Source organism: Eriocheir sinensis, unplaced genomic scaffold (genome assembly GCF_024679095.1).
Source record: "Eriocheir sinensis breed Jianghai 21 unplaced genomic scaffold, ASM2467909v1 Scaffold781, whole genome shotgun sequence".
Lineage (NCBI taxonomy): Eukaryota > Metazoa > Arthropoda > Malacostraca > Decapoda > Varunidae > Eriocheir > Eriocheir sinensis.
This window is the reverse complement of record NW_026112144.1, coordinates 2,527-23,989: the sequence shown is the minus strand read 5'-3', so window position 1 is coordinate 23,989 and position 21,463 is coordinate 2,527. Positions and strand designations below refer to the sequence as shown.

Here is a 21,463-nt window from a genome sequence, read left to right as displayed (position 1 = left end):
AGGATGATCAGTTCCCCCTGCCGTCTAGCCATGGCTCTGCTGCTACGCCTTTTACCTTCACCTCGCCTTTCTTCCTACTACTCCTTCCCCTGCCACCTCACCTGCTCCTTCCTCCTTATACCATACTCCTCTTTCCGTGTCTACTTTACCCGATACTTCTCACCTTACCTGCTGTTACTTCTTCCTTCTCCACCTCGCCATACCTACTACTGCTCCTTCCCCCTACACCATACCTGCTACCACTACTTCCACATCCACCTTACCTGCTATTTCCCTTTTCACCTTCCCTGCTACTACGTCTTCCTTCACCTTACCTTACCTGCTGATGCCCGTCCCCTCTCCACCTCACCTTCTACCGTCCTCCGCCCTTCTACCCTATTTGCCACTACTCCTTCCCCTTCCACCTTACCATCTCCTACCCCTTCCTTCCCTCCACCTTAAATCTTTCATATTTAGTGTCATTTCCATGGCAGGAGTGAGGGAAGGGTGTGGGTATGTGCATGTCGTCTTGATGAATTGCTGGGTCTGCCGCCGCGATGGATGGCAGGATTAAACACATTTGCCACAACAGGGAATCGATGCGAGGACGGATGGAAGGGTGGACGGACAGGGAAGGGAAGTCAAAGGTAGGAAAGGTAAGGTAAGGGGAGGTATACGTGTCCATGGGGTGGGGTTCGTCGTGGCGAAACTAATGACACAGCTGCGGTCTCCCACTAGTCGATGGCTTGTATAATGGGCCATTCACTGACCACCTTCCTCCACCCTGATGATGGGAACGATTTGTCAGTGCGTGGTGGAAATGTTTCATCCTTCCAGCCTTGACGTAGCAGGGTTTTTTTTCGTTATTCTTTTACCGTAGAGGAAACAACTCAAGGGCAAAAAACAAAAAAAGACAAGAAAAATAGCCCGCAGAAAAAAGAAATCTAAAAAGCCTGACCGGTGGCTGTTTTAGATTTTTTCTTGGTGTTTTTGCTCAGTTGAAGCGTGAGTGTGTGCCCTGATTTTAAACCGTTTTGAAGTTTTACTCGTTTTTCACTGGTTGCGTACTTTTTGTGTGGTTTATCACTGACGCACATCATCTAGCTCTTCAATCTAACTGTTCTAATGACGAGTGTATCTTTGCCTTTCAATGGAAACACTTAGAAAAGACAATGAAAAGCCCCAATCTCAAAGTTCTCAAAAGTCAGCGCCTGAATGTGATTTCCTTTTTCTCTGGTTTACAAGTTTAAACTTTATGTGGTGATTTGTAATGATGAAATTGCAAAAGTTGTAATACACTTACAAAAGAATATAAAAAAAGTCTGCCTCGTGCCGTCTTTTCCTCCCTGTGACTTTACACTGTCAGTATCACATTTCATTGTAATAATTCTCACGTACAAAAGTCAACAAAGAAAATAAGAAGCGTTGAGTGTTAAGATATTCGTATTTTTTTCTTATAATCCTGCTTCGTTACAAAATAAATAAAAAAAAAGTCGGCACGTGATTTTGTTAATTCTATTACTTCACTTTTCTTTTTCTTTCTCTTTCTCTGTTGTCGTCGGCAGCTCACGTACTCGTTCGACGCCACGGCCTCCCACGACGTGACCACCAAGTTCACCCTCAAGACCAACGGGGAGCTGTGGACGACGGGACCGCTGGACCGGGAGGAGGTGAGCCAGTACCGCGTGCCCATCCAGGTGACCGACGGCGTGCCAGGTGAGTCAGTGATCAGTAAGAGGCTTCCATTCCAAAAGTAGGAGATACACACTAGACGCTCAAGGATCAGCCCTTCTTAGGCGTCTTTCCTAAACTCTTTAATAATAAATATCAGGCGAAAGTTTCTTCCAACGAAAATTAATTAGATAAGTTTCCGTGCTCATCCTCGGCGCCAAGATTCAGGGACACTTTTATTCATATATATTTTGCCTTTTTTTTTAATGTCTCAATTTGCTTTCCTTATTATTATGTGTGTGGTCCTGTAGCATCGAACTTCCTAATCTACCCAGTAAGTTATAACTAGGTCTATATCCGCGGCACGTTTGATTATAATGCCGATCTTTTTTTTTTTTTTTCTCTATTTAAAATTGGTCCTTGTTTTCCTTGGACCGCAAACACATGTGCCTCCTTGCGTGATGCTCTGTAGCACCGAAGCATTCTGTATGCGTCATAAATATCTGTAAGTGTTTTTAAACCCTTTGAACGCACTAGTGCCCGACAGACGCTCGCTGTAGTAACATAACGTAACCGTTCGGATCGATACTCTCTACCGATTTGCATTGATCGACATGTTTTTCTCCTTCAGGTAATAGCGATAATAAATTTCATGGCTCTAAATTATCCCGGTTTTTATACATATTTGTGAACGTTTTAGAATTCTGAGAAAAAAAATAGTAGTATGAGCTTCCACCTTAAAAAAAAAAAAAAACTTAATTGTGATTGCAACTCATTGGGAAATCTTACATAAAAACAGCGTAGACTTTTGTTCCCAAATATTCCATAGTGGATCAGCATCATGCAGCGAGCAAGCTGATAGAGAGGCAGATATGACCTGTACGACTCAGTAATCTTTAGTATACGCGTCACCGTGCGTCATTCACCAGTAAGTGCGGCTACAGGCTTCACAGCACACCTACGCTCATACAGGATGCATGCAGCCGTTATTATTCTTTGATTTTTTCTTATTTCCTGGAATCGTGTCTGGGTGGTGAAACAGTTTTCTCCATCGGTAGCATAAAAATATCCACCGTCACCAACAACACCATCACCAACACACACACACACACACACACACACACACACACACGCAGGCCGGATTCTTTCCGTTGACTAGGAGTGGTTACTGTCCCCCCTTGATCAAGGGGGATGGGGTGTGTAATGTGTGAGGTCCTGGCAGTACCCGGAGATCGACGAAATGAGCATTCACTTGCTCGTGTCGGGAGGGTACCTGCTGGCGAAAGCGAGTCCAACTCGTGATCAGGCCGTGGTGAATTACACACACACACACACACAAAAAAAAAAGTACCCCACCCCCAAATACACACAAGGATCACAATCATGGCCACCTCCACAAGCAGCAATAGAACTATATCACCACCTTTGAAACTAAGTTACAGCCCCCGTTTCCTTTATCTATGGAAGCAGCGGGAAATATCTTTATCCTATACATATAAAACTGCGTAGTTGTATGTCTCCTCACACCATATACAATAAACGTCCGTCTGGCTCCGTCCCCTCCAGATCACGAGCGCATGACCACCTACTGGATCACGGTGCAGGACCTCAACGACGTGGCGCCCCAGTTCGACCTCTCGCAGGGGGTGTACGAGGTACAGCTGCCCGAGAACAGGGAAGCCGGCAAGCCCACGGGGATACGCCTGGCCGTAGATGACCAGGACATAGGTGAGGCACCAACTAACGGTTAGGAAGTGTGAAGTTCAGGGGCAGTTGTAAGGGCAGGGTGATACGAAAAGTGAGACATCTACAAACTAAAAAGAAATGGGAGAGTATGGGTGAAATAATGAAAAAGATGGTAGTGCGTGTCTGTTGCCTGGTGTGGGTTATGTGTCTGCTAATGCGTGTTAAGGGCCAGACGGTTCAGAAGATTTGTGTTGGAGTGGAAATAGTTCATGGCATATGTTGGTAAATGGAGGTCCGAGTTTCTCGCAAAAAATGTATGAAAAAAATCAACAATAACTGTCTACTCTATAATTAATTCATACATATGTACTTGCTTGTGCACAATATCAAAGGCTCATTCAGGACATTTAACGATTTCCTTTCGACGTTATTAATATCTTTCTTTTCTTTCCTTCCAGTCAATCACTTCACGTTCGAAATCGTCGAGGGAAATGAAGAGAGAAAATTCCGGATCGACCCGCTGGTGAACAAGCCGCTGGACTACGACTACCCCGTGATGGACCGAAACGTGAGTCCCCTTGTAGGGATAACTAGCTTGAGGGGTGCCGGGCTTATATTAGGCAGTCTCCCAGTACCCTTGGCGGCTAGGGCGTGAGGACTTCCTTGTTTACCGTAGTCCCACCAGTGAAGTAACTTTAGTCTTTGCACTGCTGGCTGAATGGTGCCTGATGGGGAAAATATCAAACCCTGAGCGTGGATTTGATGTTTTTATGACGTCAGTAAAGTATTTATGAGAGTTCGGGATTTTTATATTTTGTAGCTAGGGCGCGAGCAATACCAAACACGGGGTAGTTATTTTCATGATGTTATTATGGTATTCATGGGTGTTTGGGACCTTTTGGAGCTGAGCCACGATTTACGTGCTGGGTTTGTCTGTAAAAAAACAAAGCTACATTTCCACAATTAGTCCCTTCTCCCAATCGTTTTCAATCGGGTGTTAGCATGGCATTTATGAGTATTCCGAGTATATAAGGAGGGAATATAGTTTAAAAAAGACGTGGTAAACTCTGATTTGGATACATACAGATAATTTTCCAGTGACGTTACCACGCACCAAACAAACAAACAAACATAAAAATGCGCTTGGACGTCATCTACGCTCAGTTCCCGTGCAGAGGTTTACATCTTAAAGCTAATTTGGCTGCTAAAGCACTTAACAACGAACAGAAGGATTTTGGAGTGTTGTAAGCAGTCTGCGTATATATTTATGCACGAGAAAGAGAGGAAATAGATGCCACACACTTCTGCTAACAGTGAAGATGGTTGTTGTACGTTTTTTGGGTGTGGACTGAACCGAGGTAAAGGCGCGCCACTACACCCTCCGTCACTACCTCAGCACCATCCTCGTAGTAGTTGATTGATTGAGTGTGTGTGTGTGTGTGTGTGTGTGTGTGTGTGTGTGTGTGTGATAGAGTATCATTGTAAAGAAAAAAAATGGGTAAGTGTGGGTGAGTTTCGTCTGGTGAGTCCCCCTCCCACCAATACACTGCTATTCTACTACGCACACACACACACACACACACACACACACACACACACACACACACACACACACCGAAAGGACCGGGGTTCGATTCCCCGGCCGGGTGAAGATAAGTTAGGTTTATCTTCTTTCACGTGTAGCCCCTGTTCACCTAGCAGTGAGTAGGTACGAGACGTAAGGCGAGGAGTTGTGACCTCGTTGTCGCGGTGTGTTGTGTGATCGGTCACCGAGCTCTGAGTTCCTTCCGTAGGGGAACGACTGGCTGTCTCGAGAGAGACCCGCAGCAGACCAAGAGGTGAATAACACACACACACACACACACACACACACACACACACACACACACACACACACACACACACATATTCTCTCTCTCTCTCTCTCTCTCTCTCGGTATGTTCAGGGGCGTCCGCAGCAGTTTTTTCAAGAGTGGGGTCAGAGCCAATATGTTTTAGATCCTATACATATATACGTCAAATTTCATATTTTCCTTGGTGAACCACAAGGCAGCGGCACACAGTTTCCCAATAACTGCAGCACCAGGTACCCTTCTGAGGTTTTGAAAAATATGAATTCTGTTAAAACTTGCTAACGAAAGTGTGAATGGGAATATATCAGATTTCCTATGGGTGGGGGTGGGGGGGGGCATCTGTCCCTTTTTCCCCGGCCCCCCTCCGGACGCCCATCTCTCTCTCTCTCTCTCTCTCTCTCTCTCTCTCTCTCTCTCTCTCTCTCTCTCTCTCTCTCTCACTAGCGCGCGCGCGCAATTAATCAAATATGTATAAATATCACCACAAGTTGTGTCCAGAAGGGCACATCTGTTGTGTGCCATTGTGTGAAGGCTTTTTATAGATGCCCGGTGATTCTACACGGGTCCACACTTAGATTACGGCACTTGACTGTATGTTTTGCTCTCTAATTCTCTGACTTTGCACTATGGGTGTATGGTGGCTGATCTGTGTCACTCCCATTAGTACTGTCCTTGTGAAACATAGTATACAGCCAAGAGAAACAAAAGGTATCGGAATGAATAAACAATTCATCATGTCAGGTACCAGCCGAGCAGTAAAACAAATGCCACCGAGCGCGAAAATCCGTATAATTATATATTAATATTGTGTGAGATACTCTACTGCTCTTGTAGCCTCAACAATGCAGGAACACCACCAACTGTAGAAGGATGAAAGATAAATCGGGGAGGGAAGGAAGGCAGCCATGACGGCCAAATATTTTTTTCGAACCTCATGCTTTTATTATGTGAAAATAATTTAGTAAACACTAATATACTTGATTAAAAGTACAACGAATTATTTTAATAGTAATGATTCTACTACTGCTTCTGATAATAATGATACTAGAAATGATAATAATGATAATAGCAATGACAATAATAATAATAATAATAATAATAATAATAATGATGATGATGATGATGATGATGATAATTATAATAATAATTATAAATTATCTTTATTATTATTATTATTATTATTATTATTATTATTATTATTATTATTATTATTATTATTATTATCATTATTATTATTATAATAAGGGTAATAGTACACTTGGGTGTATCTCTCCCAGGATAGCGGAGATAGGTGAGACAAGGGAAAGGGGGCGGCGGGCTACAGGTATACAGGAGCTGGTCGGGACGTTATAGATAAATGAAAGTACTATACATCTTAGCTTTCGACCCCGAAAGATTGACCTTTCATGAACTCTCTCCCCTTTTGTTCCCCAGCCATTTATCGATCCCTTGGATGGTCCCCATCGACCCCCGGGGTCTATCTTAACCCTTTGGAGGACCTTTTTTACAGTAAAGGAATCAGCTCCAGGGCTTACAAAAAAAGCTTGCTAAGCGCTGCTTCCACAGAGAAAAAAGTGAAAGCAATCAAGCGGAGTATGTGTATATAGGCACACACTTCATGCATAAATATTCCTATCAAGCCAAACTCATCGAGCCTACCAACACAGCTGATACCTAAATGAAATAATCAAATCACCACGCATCTTCCAAGAGCTTTGTGAGTGGAGGAACAAGCGAACAACTCTTAGGTAATTGTTTCAGTGGTCTCGCTCTCTGTCGAGCTCAAACTGAACCACTGAACCACTGACCCCAGTGCTTCAGTTAGTCAGTGTGGCGTAGCCTTGTCGACTGTGCACTTGTGCCGTAACTGCTATGTGTGTGCCCATTACTGCCATGGGGATAACACTTATCATAATATTGAAGTGTTGGTGGCATAGTGCTGTACATGGTTTTGTGATTATATGTAACGCGTTTGAGGTGCCGCGATCTAGAGTGGTGCGGTGTAAGTACTGAGGTGCTGGTGGTTATTAATGTCTGTGCTGCATAAAGACCGACTCGCACAAACACTTGTCAGGCATGGTTTGCTTCCATCTCCGACATCCTTGCTCACGACACCACACGCTCACCGCGAGATGGCAGCTGGTGCACCGAGCACCCAGCACCACATTATCAGTGTTGACAATCAAATCAAGGTGGCAAACATAATCAAATTACTAAAGGGCACTAGTCATCACAGAAAGAAGCATCAATACTGACGATTTTTGGTGTGTGTGCAGAGTACAGTAGCATTTTTAATTAAAAAAATTCCTGTCAAGATGGTCATCTTGAATGGATGAAAGTTCCTGAACCACACCAGTGAAAACCTGCAGCAGCTTGTGTTCTGTGTGGTCAGCATGTTCTGGGTCCCAGACGCACCCGTGGCATTGTACCGTCACATAAAATTGTACGACCGCGTCTCGGGTGAGGTTTGTGTGTGTTGCTGTGTTAAGGGATTAATATATCATTGCTGCCGCTCTGTGATGTTATTCTGGGTCGATACAAGCCTGGATAGATCTCTTATCACTTAGTATTTTATTATAATGTGTACATTGCATACAGAAGGTAGTAACGTGCAAGTGACTGTTCCCTCAGTTTACGCTGCGGGTGCGGGTGGATGACGGCGTCAACGCCCCGGCCCTGACGGACGTGGTAGTGGCGGTGATGAACGTGAACGACCTTCAGCCCGTGTTCCAGCGAGGCAACTACTCCTTCGTGGTCACAGAGAACACCGACTGCTCGCACCCACTTGGCCAGGTGTGTGTTCAAGTTACCTCTGATAGCCAGATGCGTGTCCCACCCCTTTGATAGTCAGGTATGTGTCCAGGCTCCCAATGATTGCCAGGTGTGTGTCCAGGTTCCCTTTGATAGTCAGGTATGTGTCCAGGTTCCCAATGATTGCCAGGTGTATGTCCAGGTTCCCTTTGATAGCCAGGCATGTGTTCGGGTTCCCTTTGATAGCCAGGCATGTGTTCGGTATCCCTTTGGTTGCCAGGTATGTGTCTCCGTTCCATTAGATGACCTGGTGTATTTTTAGGCTTCTTTTGCTAGCCAGGTGTGTGCCAGGTTTCTCTTAATGAGCAGAGGAAGTTTTATTATTATTGCGTGGACTTGTTCTTTCTTCCGCGGGATTTTATATATCGTTTTTTGAAGCCTTATTGTTTTAGTCGGCGCGAGGTGGATGGTGGAGAGACTCTTTAAAAGTTTCTTCTTACCCCAAGTGCTAATTAAACTTACGCTCTTCAGCCCACTGTCTCTCTTAATTCTTTCCTCCGGCGATGTTTTGTCTTTTTATTTTCCACACACGGCTCGAGCATTTTTTCTCTCTCTCTCTCTCTCTCTCTCTCTCTCTCCTCTCTCTCTCTCTCTCTCTCTCTCTCTCTCTCTCTCTCTCTCTCTCTCTCTCTCTAAAATAATAATAATAATAATAAGCGGCTTATTGCATGAAGTACCAGGCAGCCCTAGAGCTGAAAATGTACATCAATGGAAGATGAAATGAAATGAATGAGACAAAAGAACAAAGTAGTATGTGTGTGTTTATTATATTTTTCCTTCGCGTTATGTGCTTCCTCTTTACTCCATATTCTTCCTGCAGCAAAACTGTCATCTAATTCTTGGTCGACTTTTCTCGTAATCCCTCACTGCTTATCTCGCTCGACGTCGACCCCTCACCTTCTTACCTTCCCTCTCCTCTGCCATTCATACCGCCTTTTCACTTCCTTCCCTCCTTTCCGCCGCTTCCTCACCTCTATTGACCCTCATTCCATTCCATTCACGTCTTTACTCCTCTTTGCCCACTTTCATTTAGGCTCTCCCAACCTCCTTCTTTCCCTTTCCTCTCAGTTTTCTATCCGTCTCTTGCTCTCGTTTCCTTCCTTCCTTGACCTGCCTCTTCCTCACATACTCTCCCTATCTACAATCCATCGCTTTCCTCCATCCTCCCTTCTGTTCTTCCCCATTACCCTTGTATCCTGGTTTCTCTAGTCCTCTCCCGCTCTGTCTCCCTCCTCCCCGTCCTTCCTCCTCCCCCTCTTCTCCCCTTGTTTTGCTCCCGGGTTACAAAGCCATAATTTGAGAGTTACCTTAAATCCATCTTTTCTGTGGCTTAGTCTTACCCGAGGGCTCAGCGTCACTCGTATTTTTCTTTAGTTTCCTTGTCGTTCGGGGAGGCGCGTCGCAATAAGACCACCAGAAACACGGGTCAGAGGCTTAGAGGAGTACCAATAAACAGGGTAGGATTAGCCTGTGCGCCGGAATGGGTTCAAGTCTGGGTGCGGAAACATTACGAAACAGAAGAATAAATACGACAGGATAACTTTTAATTTGTTTTATAACTGCTTTTTTTCCTGGCAGATCCTTCCATGAGAGGATTGTCAAACTTTTTTATTTTACCTGATAAATTTCCTGTAGTTTTCCTTGATTTTTTAATCCTCGTCAGGGTAAGGATGCTAGGTATTATTTGTCGTGTGTGTGTGTGTGTGTGTGTGTGTGTGTGTGTGTGTGTGTGTGCGCGTCTAGAGCTGCCATATTAATCAATTTAGTTCCTCACCTGTTTAGTTCTCCAACTCCTTTGTTCTGTCCTCTTCTCATTTTTTTTCCTCATCATTGCACCATCACCACCACCTGACCACAAACCCACCACCACCACCCTCACCACCACCACCACCACCTGACCACTAACTCACCACCACTACCACCACCTCCACCACCACCACCATGACCTTTGTACCCCAGCAGGTGTCGGCGCTGGATCCCGACCTGCCGCCCTCCGTCCACCAGAACATCCTCTACTACTTGTCCCCCGACGAACAGCGGAACTTCACCATTGACAGTCGCTCCGGCCAACTCTCCATACGAGGCGTGAGTGTTCCGGGAGACGGAGAGGGAGAGAGGGAGGGAAAAGGAAAAGGGGAGAGGGATAGGGAGGGTGAGAGAGGGAAAGAGGGAGACAGGGAGAGGGAAAGGGGGAAACGGGGAGAGGGAAAGGGGGAAACGGGGAGAGGATGACGGGGAGAAGGAGAGGGGGAGTGGAAGAGAGGGAAAGTGGAAGAGAGGGAAAGTGGAAGAGAAGGGGAATGGAAGAGAAGGGGAATGGAAGAAAAGGGGAATGGAAGAAAAGGGGAGTGGAAGAAAAGGGGAGTGAAAGAGAGAGAGAGAGAGAGAGAGAGAGAGAGAGAGAGAGAGAGAGAGAGAGAGAGAGAGAGAGAGAGAGAGAGAGAGAGAGAGAGAGAGAGAGAGAGAGAGAGAGAGAGAGAGAGAGAGAGAGAGAGAGAGATTTACATTGATTTACATGGACGTTCAGACTACACAGACCTTAGTGTCCAGAACAGGTGGTCTGTCTTTGAACATAATCAAAACTTGTAAGTGTCGCAGTGACCGGAAACCAACACATTGCAGACGTGTCGGTTATTATTCTCCTCTGTACTCAATACCAGTTTGACCGCTATTCCCACCAGTGCCTAGACAGGGAGGCAATCCGAGGCACTGTGACTTTCGCCATCCATGTCCAATACTCATCACCCTTCAGCTTGCCTCCTCTTCCCCACCAGTGCCTAGACAGGGAGGCGGCGATCCGAGGCACTATGACCCTGTATCCGCGAGCCAACGACGAGGGCGGAAAGGGCCACGACGCCGACCCCGCCACCATGCCCGTCACCATCCTGGACCTCAACGACAACTACCCGCACATCATCAAGCCGGTGAGAGAGAGAGAGAGAGAGAGAGAGAGAGAGAGAGAGAGAGAGAGAGAGAGAGAGAGAGAGAGAGAGAGAGAGAGAGAGAGAGAGAGAGAGAGAGAGAGAGAGAGAGAATGCTGTCCTCCGGAGCTTCCCTTGATCCGCTTGAGAGAGCTTCGTTAAAGTCCAGGTTGACAGGTGGACATCATGACGGAATGTCGGTTATCTTCGGCCACTTGGCGATGGGTGAAAATTGTCAGCTTGTAGCGGCGGGCGGACCTGAACGCGAGTGTCAGGATCATCAGGCCCGCACGCTGACCGCTCAGCCGCCGCCTTTAGACTTGAGGTAGACTGATGTGAAGGTCGTTATTTCTATTGTTTCATTTTCTGATCCGATTTTATTGTCAACTTGGAAAATATGAAGAAGAAAAAAACATGTCGTTATTCAACACAACGCGCAGCCAGGAAACGTAACCTTTGCTGTCTCGTATCAATCTTCAGACCTCAATACCTGCAATGGCATGACCAAATGTAATGGACCATTCTCATCCAACAGCTCTGAAGATTGCAGTCAATATTGCAGCAGATTTTGCCTCCAGTACACTTGCAAAAGGGAGCCATCGGCACACGACTTTAAAAAAAAAAAAATAAACTATTAGAAAGCACGGTGAACTGGAGCAAGAGCGCAGTTACAAAAATTGTTTTATTTTACACCAGGCCATTGAACGAAAGTATCTTTAGCTACGCACTGCATTTATCCTGCAAGAGATCCCAGCTAATAGTAAAAATAATGTTTTTAAACAAGTTTTGCTTTCTTTAGAATAGAAGTGAATATTTTTCTATTGACAATTGATTGGAAATTCGAGGCTTGAAGGTGCATCGACATTCAAGCTGCTGCTGAATACCGATGTTGGCCGTGGAGTTTGTCTCCCTGACAGCGGCTGCAAATCGTAGCCATCACAGACGGAAAATATAATAAGCCCAACACCAAAGTAAGGGCATGATGGGATGTGCGTTAACATTTGTTTCTCCTCGAAAGCTGTTCGGAACATTTATCTTATTACAAACATACAAGAAACAAATGAAATATAAACACCGACAGCAGAGAATGTAAGTGGTGTTGTGCATGCGCGCCTCCATGGTGTAGTGGTTAGCATGCCTAACTATGAATCTGCGGGCCTGGGTTCGAATCACGGCCTGGGAAGTCGGCTCGCAGCCCACCCAGCTGTTCATTCTTCCTTTCGGGTAAGTCTTTTCGGGTCCTTTCGGGTGTCTGCGGAAACCTGAGTAAATGAAATGTGGTAAACCGAATATTGCACTTGCCCTTTGACCCGGGGTAGTGAGGTATCACCCACCACAGCGCCTCCTCGGTAAAGTTGTTACTGTCCCTACCTACGAATCTGCAGGACTGTGGTCGAATCCCTGACCTGGGCACGCCAATCCAGCTGTTCATCCTTCCTTTCGGGATGGTCGATAAATGTATAACTGGGGAAACCCGGGGAAGGTAAAATGTGGTAACCTTGGTGTTGTACGGGCCCTGTTTCAGGTTAGTGGGTTTTCTACTACCACGGTGACGGGACGGGACGGGACGGAGATGAGCACCGCCGCCACGCGCAACTATAGTCAATGATCCCTACTTTACCTTCCAGGCTCAAAAAACAATATGACGAAGAGGCGCACCAAGGCCACGCGCAGCTATAGTGTATGCCCCCAGCCTTACTTTTTACTGTCTCGGGGATCGCTAAAACCTCCGTCGTTACGTAAACAAGCAAAAGGTCTTCTCCCCTACACACACACACACACACACGGCCCGGTAGCTCAGGGGTAGAGCGTCTGGCTCACAACCAGAAGGACCGGGATTCGATTCCCCGGCCGGGTGAAGATAAGTTGGGTTTATCTTCTTTCACGTGTAGCCCCTGTTCACCTAGCAGTGAGTAGGTACGTGACGTCAGGCAAGTTGTGACCTCGTCGTCGCGGTGTGTTGTGTGTGAGTGGTCTCAGTCCTACCCAAAGATCGGTACTACGAGCTCTGTGCTCTTCCGTAGGGGAATGGCTGGCTGTCTCGAGAGAGACCCGCAGCAGACCAAGAGGTGAATTACACACACACACACACACACACACAATTCTGTGTGTGTGTGTGTGTCGGGCGTAGTTCTTTTCAGCTTCAGGCTCTCTCTGCCTCAACACACGGCACAGCATCACACCCGCTGGTTAACTAGAAAGCGTTGGGGGCCACGGCTCCGGTCGGTGCGTGCCGAGAGTAATGAAAAGAGGGAAATGAATAAAGGAATGAAATCTAGAAAGAGGGGGAACAAAGTTTTACAAAGAAAAACAGGGAAGGAAAGTTTGAGGAAAAAGATAAAAAGTAAGAGAAAAAGGAAGAAAGAAGGACAACGAAACTAAAAGAATGACGGAAAAAGAGAAAAATAAGTGCAAGAAAGTCGAAAGAAAGTTGAGAACGAGAGAATAAAGTTAAGGCTTAAAATCGTTACATTGAGTTACGCTCCGTCCTTCACTATCGCACCTTGACTGGTGAGAGACGCAGCAGCAGCACAACACCACCACCACCACCAATAACAACAACAACAACAACAATAAAGTTACGAAAATGTTATCTTTATGGTCTATCTAGATGAGGAGTGCAGCTTCCTCAGCCTCCCTGAGCTGCTGCTCTCTATTCCCGTCCTTCCTGCCTAAGCTGCTTCCTTTATGGGTGGTCCGGGGATTAATCCTCTCAGGGGTCCTGTGTCCCTAATTACGTCTAGCAGTCACTCCAGCCCCTTATTTGGGTTGGTTGGGGAGGGGCCTGCAACCCCTTCCCGTAAAGCCTCGATCCTAATCCGGTTCTGCTGGGGGCCCGACAGTGCGGCAGGCTTCCTTTATGCATCCGCAACGGACAATCCTGCCGTCAATGACGAGTGTAGGGCAAAACCTACGGAATACCCCGGATCTCGTAGGGGGAAGGCCTCAACCCCTCTTTTTGTGTTTGGGATGGTCGGTGTGGTGCAGAAGCAGCGCCCGCCTGCAAAATCAGCCTCCGGATTAACCTTCTTAGGGCTCTGCATGTGGGTTCCTGGAACGTCCTGAGCCCCTCTGAGTATCAACGACTGCCTTAGCTAGAGAATGAGCCCAGAAGGCTGCAGGTGGATATAATTGTACTCTCTTAGACGAGGCGGCTTGGCAATGGCGAGATCAGTAGTGTGTGTCGGGGGAGGATACACCTACTACTAGGCCGGCATGATCAATGGGCCCTGTAATTAAGGGGTAGCTTAGGCATCTCTAGCCAATTGCAGCCATTTGTGGTTAAGGTTACTTTGTTTGATGAGCGTATAATGCGAGCGAAGCTGGAGCACACCCTGGGGTTCATGTCTCGTGCTACAATGTCCATATCTACAGAGATGTATGAAACTGAAGGGAAGGAGGTATTCTACGTCAAACTCGACTCCGTATCAGACCAATGTCCCTCTCGGGACACACTCATTGTCTTGGTCGGATTCAATGCTACTAATGCACTCACAGAGGCTGTGAGTTGTGTTGGTCCCACGGTCTTGGTACCAGAAACACCAAAAACACACTCCTTTTTAATTTGGCAAGATCCAAGATGTTAAAAAAATGCAGGTTCTAGGTACTGGAGACTAGAGCTGCATCGCTGGACTTGGTATGTCAATGCTGGAGGGATAGTTAAGGAGATTAACCACATCCTTGTATACACTAGTTGGAAAATACTTTAGAACTGCTGTTTTTTTCGGAGAGCAGAATTCTTTGCAATTGACGATAGGCTGTTGTTGCAACACTTAGGCTGTATGTCGAGTACAAAAGAATCTCGAGGTGTAATCATGCTCTGTTCCGTCTCGAGAGACTGAAAGATATGGCATGTGCTCAGGAGTGTCCAGTGACACTTTCAAATCGGCTCAATGTGCTCAGCACCCTTGAAGACCCTTTAACGATGAGGGATACCTTCAAAGGTGAAACTCTTCAAGCTGCAAAGGAGTGCAATGGAGACCGCCCAAGATCAAGTTGTTTCGCCTCGGGGGAGACGCTGGAGAATACCGAGAAGTGTCGAGCTGCTGAGCTTGCTGGGAATTGGGACCAATATAGGGCTTTGGCGCGTAAGACTAGAGCTCTCCTGAGGAGAGACAAGAAGAGGTATGGCCTAAGTCTCGCTTAGGACATCTAGGGTCATTTCAACGCAAATGACTTCCGACCTGCCTACCGAGCTCTGAGGAAGGTCCGCTTCGAACCTCTCTCTCAAGTGAGCGCTAATTGAACAGCAAATGGTTGCCTTGTGTCAGGCACAGATGGGCAGAGGGTTCGTAGGGCCGAGTATTTTGAGCAGCTGTACTTGTCGCACCCTCCAAATGGGCAGTTCCGAGCTGCTGGGTCGCAAATGGAGGACGCTGATCCATGCATTGTTGAAAGTAACCCCCCTCCCCCCTATTTCTTGACAAGGTCAGAGGGGTTTGGCAAGATTGAAGGGTGGAAAGGCAGCTGGTGTTTGTAACATCAGTGCGGAGTTGCTCATGGGGAAGTGTGTTCAAGATACAGTAGAAAATCTAGTACCATTCCTCCTGACTAAGAAGATTTGTCGTCCCTATCTGGAAAGGGAAAGGGAACCGTAAGGACTGTAACAACTACCGTGGTGTTACACTGCTCAGTGTACCAGGCAAAGTGCTTGTTCACATATTGCGTATACGGATTTGCAACCAGCTGCTGAAGCTGCAGAGACCTGAGCAGTCCGGGTTCACGCCTGGGAATTCGACAACTGACCGTATCCATGTGTTTCGCGTACTACTGGTGAAGCGCCGACGTGAGTTTTCAGAGGGGATGTTGGAGGCTATGTCGATCTCAAGAAGGCATTTAATTCACTGAATTGCGAGGCATTCTGGGATCTCTTGCAACTCCGTGGAATCCCTGCAAAAACCGTTGGTCGATTGCCTGATCTGGACTCTGGTACAATTTTTTTCCCGTTTCAGCGTATAGCGCCGGTAGACTTTCTTGGGGGCGTAGTCACATTTCCTACACAAGTACAAAAAATGGAGTATTGTCACATTTCTTATACATAGTCCATCATATTTCCTACACAAAAACATGAGTACGGCACAATTCCTGCACAAAAACTGAGTGCCCAGCGTATTTCCTGCACAAATCAGTGCATCCGGCGTAGCTCCTACAGTTATGCTGTCATATCTCCTACAGTTCTGCGAGTACGTAGAATGTCCAAAAGTGAAACAAAACTAAACTGTAAAAAAAGTTGAAATTTGATTTTTGGAACACATTACTTTAAAAAGGAATCTTTAAATGAATATCTCAAGCCTGTTATTATCTGCTGTTGTCACAAGAATATCTATGCAATCTGCACAGGTGCAGGGCAGGGCAGAAGAACCATTGCTCATAGGAAAATGCTGCACCGAAGTTCCAGAGCACGCTGGCTGTCATGGTGTAGGAAATATGACCTGTAGGAAATGTGACTGGAGCCCTGTAGGAATTGTGACTGAATAGATTTTTGTGTGTAGATGTATTGTATCCCTGTAGGAAATATGACACTACTCGGAGGACTTCTAAATTTGTAGATGTGACGTGTAGGAAATGTGTCGTAGGAGATGTGACGCACCCTCCTTTCTTGGTGGGGCCTGATGGTCGGCCCCAATCCGTTATGACGCAGACAAGTGTTTATAGTGGCGCCATCTTTCTGGGCTCATGCTGCCCCCCCGAAGCTCATCTTTGATCCTCTCTTTTGAGAGAGAATCTAGAGTCTGGGTTGGCTGGTGATTTTCAGGACAGCATGTGGGTAGTGACTAACTGAAGCAGTGTACATATCATAACCTTATCAGATGTATAACTCTCCGTTACTGTCACGTTCACTGAGGTGTGTCGGCGACACAGGGGCTGGTCTGTCTCAGTGCCTCGTCTGCCGCTGGACGCATCGCCGACTCGCCGGCCGTCACGGCGCCCACACGCCACGCTGTATAACCAGTCTCACGCTCTTGACCCAGATATGAGAGACGAAAAAAATCCCTCTTAACTATATAGTGTGTGCCTGTTTGATTCACAGTAAACGGGGCAGCATTTGGTTGATCTGACGTGCATATTGTATGTTGATAATAAGAATCACTTATTCATTAGGAGTAAGTTTGCGAACATATATGGTAATTGTTGCTCATTGAATCCCCTTTCCTCTTGAGAGAGAGAGAGAGAGAGAGAGAGAGAGAGAGAGAGAGAGAGAGAGAGAGAGAGAGAGAGAGAGAGAGAGAGAGAGAGAGAGAGAGAGAGAGAGAGAGAGAGAGAGAGAGAGAGAGAGAGAGAGAGAGAGAGAGAGCAGAGACACACACACACACACACACACACACACACACACACACACAGACAGACACACACACACACACACACACAGACAGACACACACACACACACACACACACACACACACACACACACACACACACACACACACACACACACACACAGACACACACACAGACAAACACACACACACACACACACACACACACACACACACACACACACACACACACACACACACACACACACTCTGTGGTTTGTCTGCCTGCATGTCTGTATAGGTCCACCCCCAGGGGACACGATTGCACGGCCTCTACCTCCGACGCTGAAAAAAACGCTGATCTCTGCTGCGATTATCTGCTGTCATACTTTTTTTCTGTCAGTCATACTTTTCGTGTGTATTTTCCAAATAAATAATGAATATCATTATTTGTTGCCTCTTTTCATACATTTATAGCTAATACTCCTCCAAGAACCTTTGATCACGGCGTTTCCGGTCAAGGCTTTGTCTTCTCAGCGCTTCAGAGCTGGGGTGTTGTGCCAAACTTGGGTCCACGTTCTCGACAAGCTTCTCATAGCCTGGCATCAGAAAAGGTAAAGTCCGCATTCTGACCTTTTTTTCTGTATGTGCTATATATTACATATAGTTATTTAATTCTCGTGTTCGTGTCTTCCTCTCCAGCGGACTGTGATGTAATTTACTGTCGACACTTGTTCCAATGAGAGAACTTGTGGCAAGGTCCATTTTAGCTGTTACCATCTCATGTTAGCATTCAGCTTAATGAAAGGGCAGAGTGCCTGCTGTCCAGAATGACGCAGTCCACCCTGGTTCTGAGGAAACTTATTTCCTTTAACAGTTCAACTGCTAGTAATTAAAGGAAAATATTACGACCTCCAATGTTCCCCTGCATATTCCTGGAGTTCCAAGGGCAGCCACTCCTACATTGCTGTCAGAGTGCCAACACTATCAGTGTCCACATCCCAAAAATAGCAGCTTCACTTGAGGGAGTCTCTGTGCAGCCCATGACGTGGCAGCAATGGGCCTTTGGTATTAGTGTCGTGTTAGTGGGACCCTGCCGTCTCCTGTACACTGTACGCCTGGCCGGGGGTCACACGCTTCATGGTGTGATGGATTTTCTTCTTTTGCTATCCTTTAGTGTTAAAAGTACTACACACAGTTTGGCCCCGGGATGATATGTGGAGACTCTTGATCATATGATCTTATTTAAAATTTCTCAATCATTTCTGCTGATTCCATTGTATAAAATAGTTGTTGGTGATATGTTAATAAGTGATAATTATATTGATATGGCAGTTTATTTTTCTTTACATTCTCATATCTATATACTGTTTGGGGAGTGACCGGCAGGCATCCTCTTCCTCCCTTTGTTGAACATTTTTTTTTTTTTTTGTACGTTGTTGGTAGGCATCTCCCCGGTGGGGCCTGATGGTCGGCCCAAGGCTTCATCCAGGTGGGGCCTGATGGTCGGCCCAGCACGTTCTGGCGCAGGCGAGTCTTTATAGTGGCGCCATCTTGCGTTGGCTCATGCTGCCCCCCGGAACTTGTACAATTAACCTATACAGTACAACTCCTTTACTGTGTTATTAGTTGAGACTTTCAGGTGCACGTGAAAAGTGAGAAGCCTGATATCTGAATGTCTGAAAACTGCCCTAAGAACTCTGTAACAACTGTGGATGTGCTAACGAATGTTGAGTCCTGCCAGGCAAAAGGTCTAGTTCGCCTTGGACGCTGGAAACATGAGAAGGTCGTTGGTTAGGTCGTCCACAATGCATGAACTACGCCACTTGGTTTGTCATGATTGTATTGCCCGCGTGAAGAACTTGCAATCATGAGGCTCAAGTCTCGTTCCCAAGGCCTTGCAAACCCAAGTAGCACACCACTAGCATCGCCACTACCTCCGCCATCACCACCGCCGCCCACACCACATCGCCATCCCCACCACCACCGCCGCCCACCTCTCCAGTTTCCATTCCCAACCACAAATAATTAATTGTTTTTTGGTCGTGTATTTTTTATAAGGTTTTTGTTTGTTTGTTTTCATACTTTTATGATATTTTTACTTTCATGTCATTTTTTGCTTGTTTAATGTTTTCTTTTCCATGTCACGTTTACAATATATTTCTTTTTTGTTCTTTTTCTTATGTATTAATATTTTACTAGATGTTTGTTTAGTTAATATTCTCTCTCTCTCTCTCTCTCTCTCTCTCTCTCTCTCTCTCTCCTTCCTCAATTATTATACATTGTCACTTTTTCAGTTGTTAATTTTTTGTTTGTTTGTCGCCATGCGCTACAGAGACACACACACACCCTAGCAGCTGGCCGGTGGAGGTGTGGGCCGAAGACGCTGCAGGGAACACGCGAAAGCTCCAGAACTGATGCGTGAGTATTATGAGTGTGTGTTGGCTTGGTTGTTCATCATACGGGTAGTGTGTGTGTGTGTGTGTGTGTGTTTCATTATTTATCTTTATTAGAAATAGTATTTGTATACATCCATGCGTCAGTGGATGTGTAACAAAGGTTATACCAGAGAGAAAACATGATATTCAGATGTTTTAAAAGGGAGGCAGTAAGAAACAGTTTACTGCAAGAAGTGACGATATTCAAGGCTAAAAAAAGAAGGGGGGGGGGGGGGGGGATGGACAGTAAACCGCAAACGAGGTAATTGAAAAAGTTGAGAATCTCGGAGGGAAAATTTTCACAATACTACTAAATCTATAAAATTAACTTCCTTCAAGGCATTTTAAATTACATAGCAAGGGTAAGCTTAACAAAATGAGACAGGCCGAGCTTGTTATTGCTTTGCTGCGCCAGATTTATGACCAACACTTTATTTCAGGCTTTAGATATTCAGGTGTTCCACAAGGCTTACACCAACACAAAAGCATGTTTGCCAGTTTGTACGCACCGTTCCAATTAGTACTCACAACCGAAGGCATGTTCCCGAAATAATGTCAATCGGTTTCTATTTAGAGAGTAATCATCATACGCGAATATTTGTTTTCTGATGTGAGTATGAACTGTAATGGTGCGTACAAACTGGCATATGTTCCCTGAGTAATGGTGCCTATGGCGCCGGTAGGCTTTCTTGATGGGGCCTGATGGTCGACCGCAGCCCAGTCTGCTCGCTGTTCATCCTCCCTTTTGAGCTGGTCGATAAATGGGTACCTGGGGAAGATAAACTGTGATAATCCGGATGTTACACTTGCTCTGTAGCTCTGGGTTCTTACCCATACATAACATGCTCAAGGGTCAATGAAACGGCTGAACACCGTTGCCACGACCACCCAAGCGTATGACACCAACTTTCCCTTTCCTAAGTAATCATCCAATACCCTTAATTTCAATACCCATTCCTCCGTTCCCACACCCCTTTTGTAGTTCAGTAAGAATTTCATTTTGTTCCCTAGATTCATAATAGTTTCAGATAGAAGGAAGACAGATAATGTAACTTACTTTATGATTTTACAGTTAGCAAAGATCTTTTTTTGCTTCTTCATTTGATATCATTCCCAGATAAACATTATAACTTGATGCTTAAACAAACGCACAGCCCCAGGATCCTACACGGTAAGGAACTAAGCAGCAAAATATGGTCTTTTTGTTCGTTTCTTTGTTTCTTGAGAGACTTTACATCTTGAAAGGGTCAAGAGCGTTGAAGACATAGTCGCTAGAGCTGCAAGATTTATTCGATAGTGATAGCAGTAGTTGCATTATTAATTTAGGAATGAGTCAGCGCATAACATTTTTAGTAGCACTCAAGCGTTTTCTCTAAAACACACACACACACACACACACACACACACACACACACACACACACACACACACACACACACACACACACAGAGAAAGAGCATAACATTAGTTCTACCATAAAATTTAAAAAAAAATAACTGTTTCATGTGGATGGATTTTGTTCATCACGCAGTTGACATTTATCACTGGAAGTTCTTTGGCATTGTTGAACACTTCCTGGTGGGTGAAGGGAACTCCTCTCAGTTGACTTCATTCCATATCAAACGCGTTTCAGCTTACCTCGGCTCAGGAGTTAACACAACCACTTTTTACCACAACCATGAATCAGGCGCACTGTCCAATACATGTAGAAATATGCAAATGACCTGTATAGAGACCTGATGCCATGCAGAAAGGAGCAAAATAAACTTAAAAGAGCCTCAATATTTCATTCCTAAATAATAGAATTTACGTCGCCTTTGATATTTCATCTTTGCGGCTTGTCAG

General features: G+C 45.7%; 1 protein-coding gene across 1 annotated transcript in view; it reads left to right on the top strand.

Annotated features, from left to right (window-relative positions):
- LOC126994373 (DE-cadherin-like) overlaps positions 1–18,235 on the top strand; it is a 28,443-nt gene extending 10,208 nt beyond the window's left edge. Inside the window, 7 exon segments of the mRNA XM_050853685.1 lie at positions 1,545–1,695; positions 3,217–3,378; positions 3,795–3,904; positions 7,821–7,982; positions 9,963–10,085; positions 10,775–10,924; positions 17,658–18,235. Coding sequence (XP_050709642.1) covers positions 1,545–1,695; positions 3,217–3,378; positions 3,795–3,904; positions 7,821–7,982; positions 9,963–10,085; positions 10,775–10,924; positions 17,658–17,798 — 999 coding nt within the window. The 3' untranslated portion in view covers positions 17,799–18,235.
- The last annotated feature ends 3,228 nt before the right edge of the window (positions 18,236–21,463 follow it).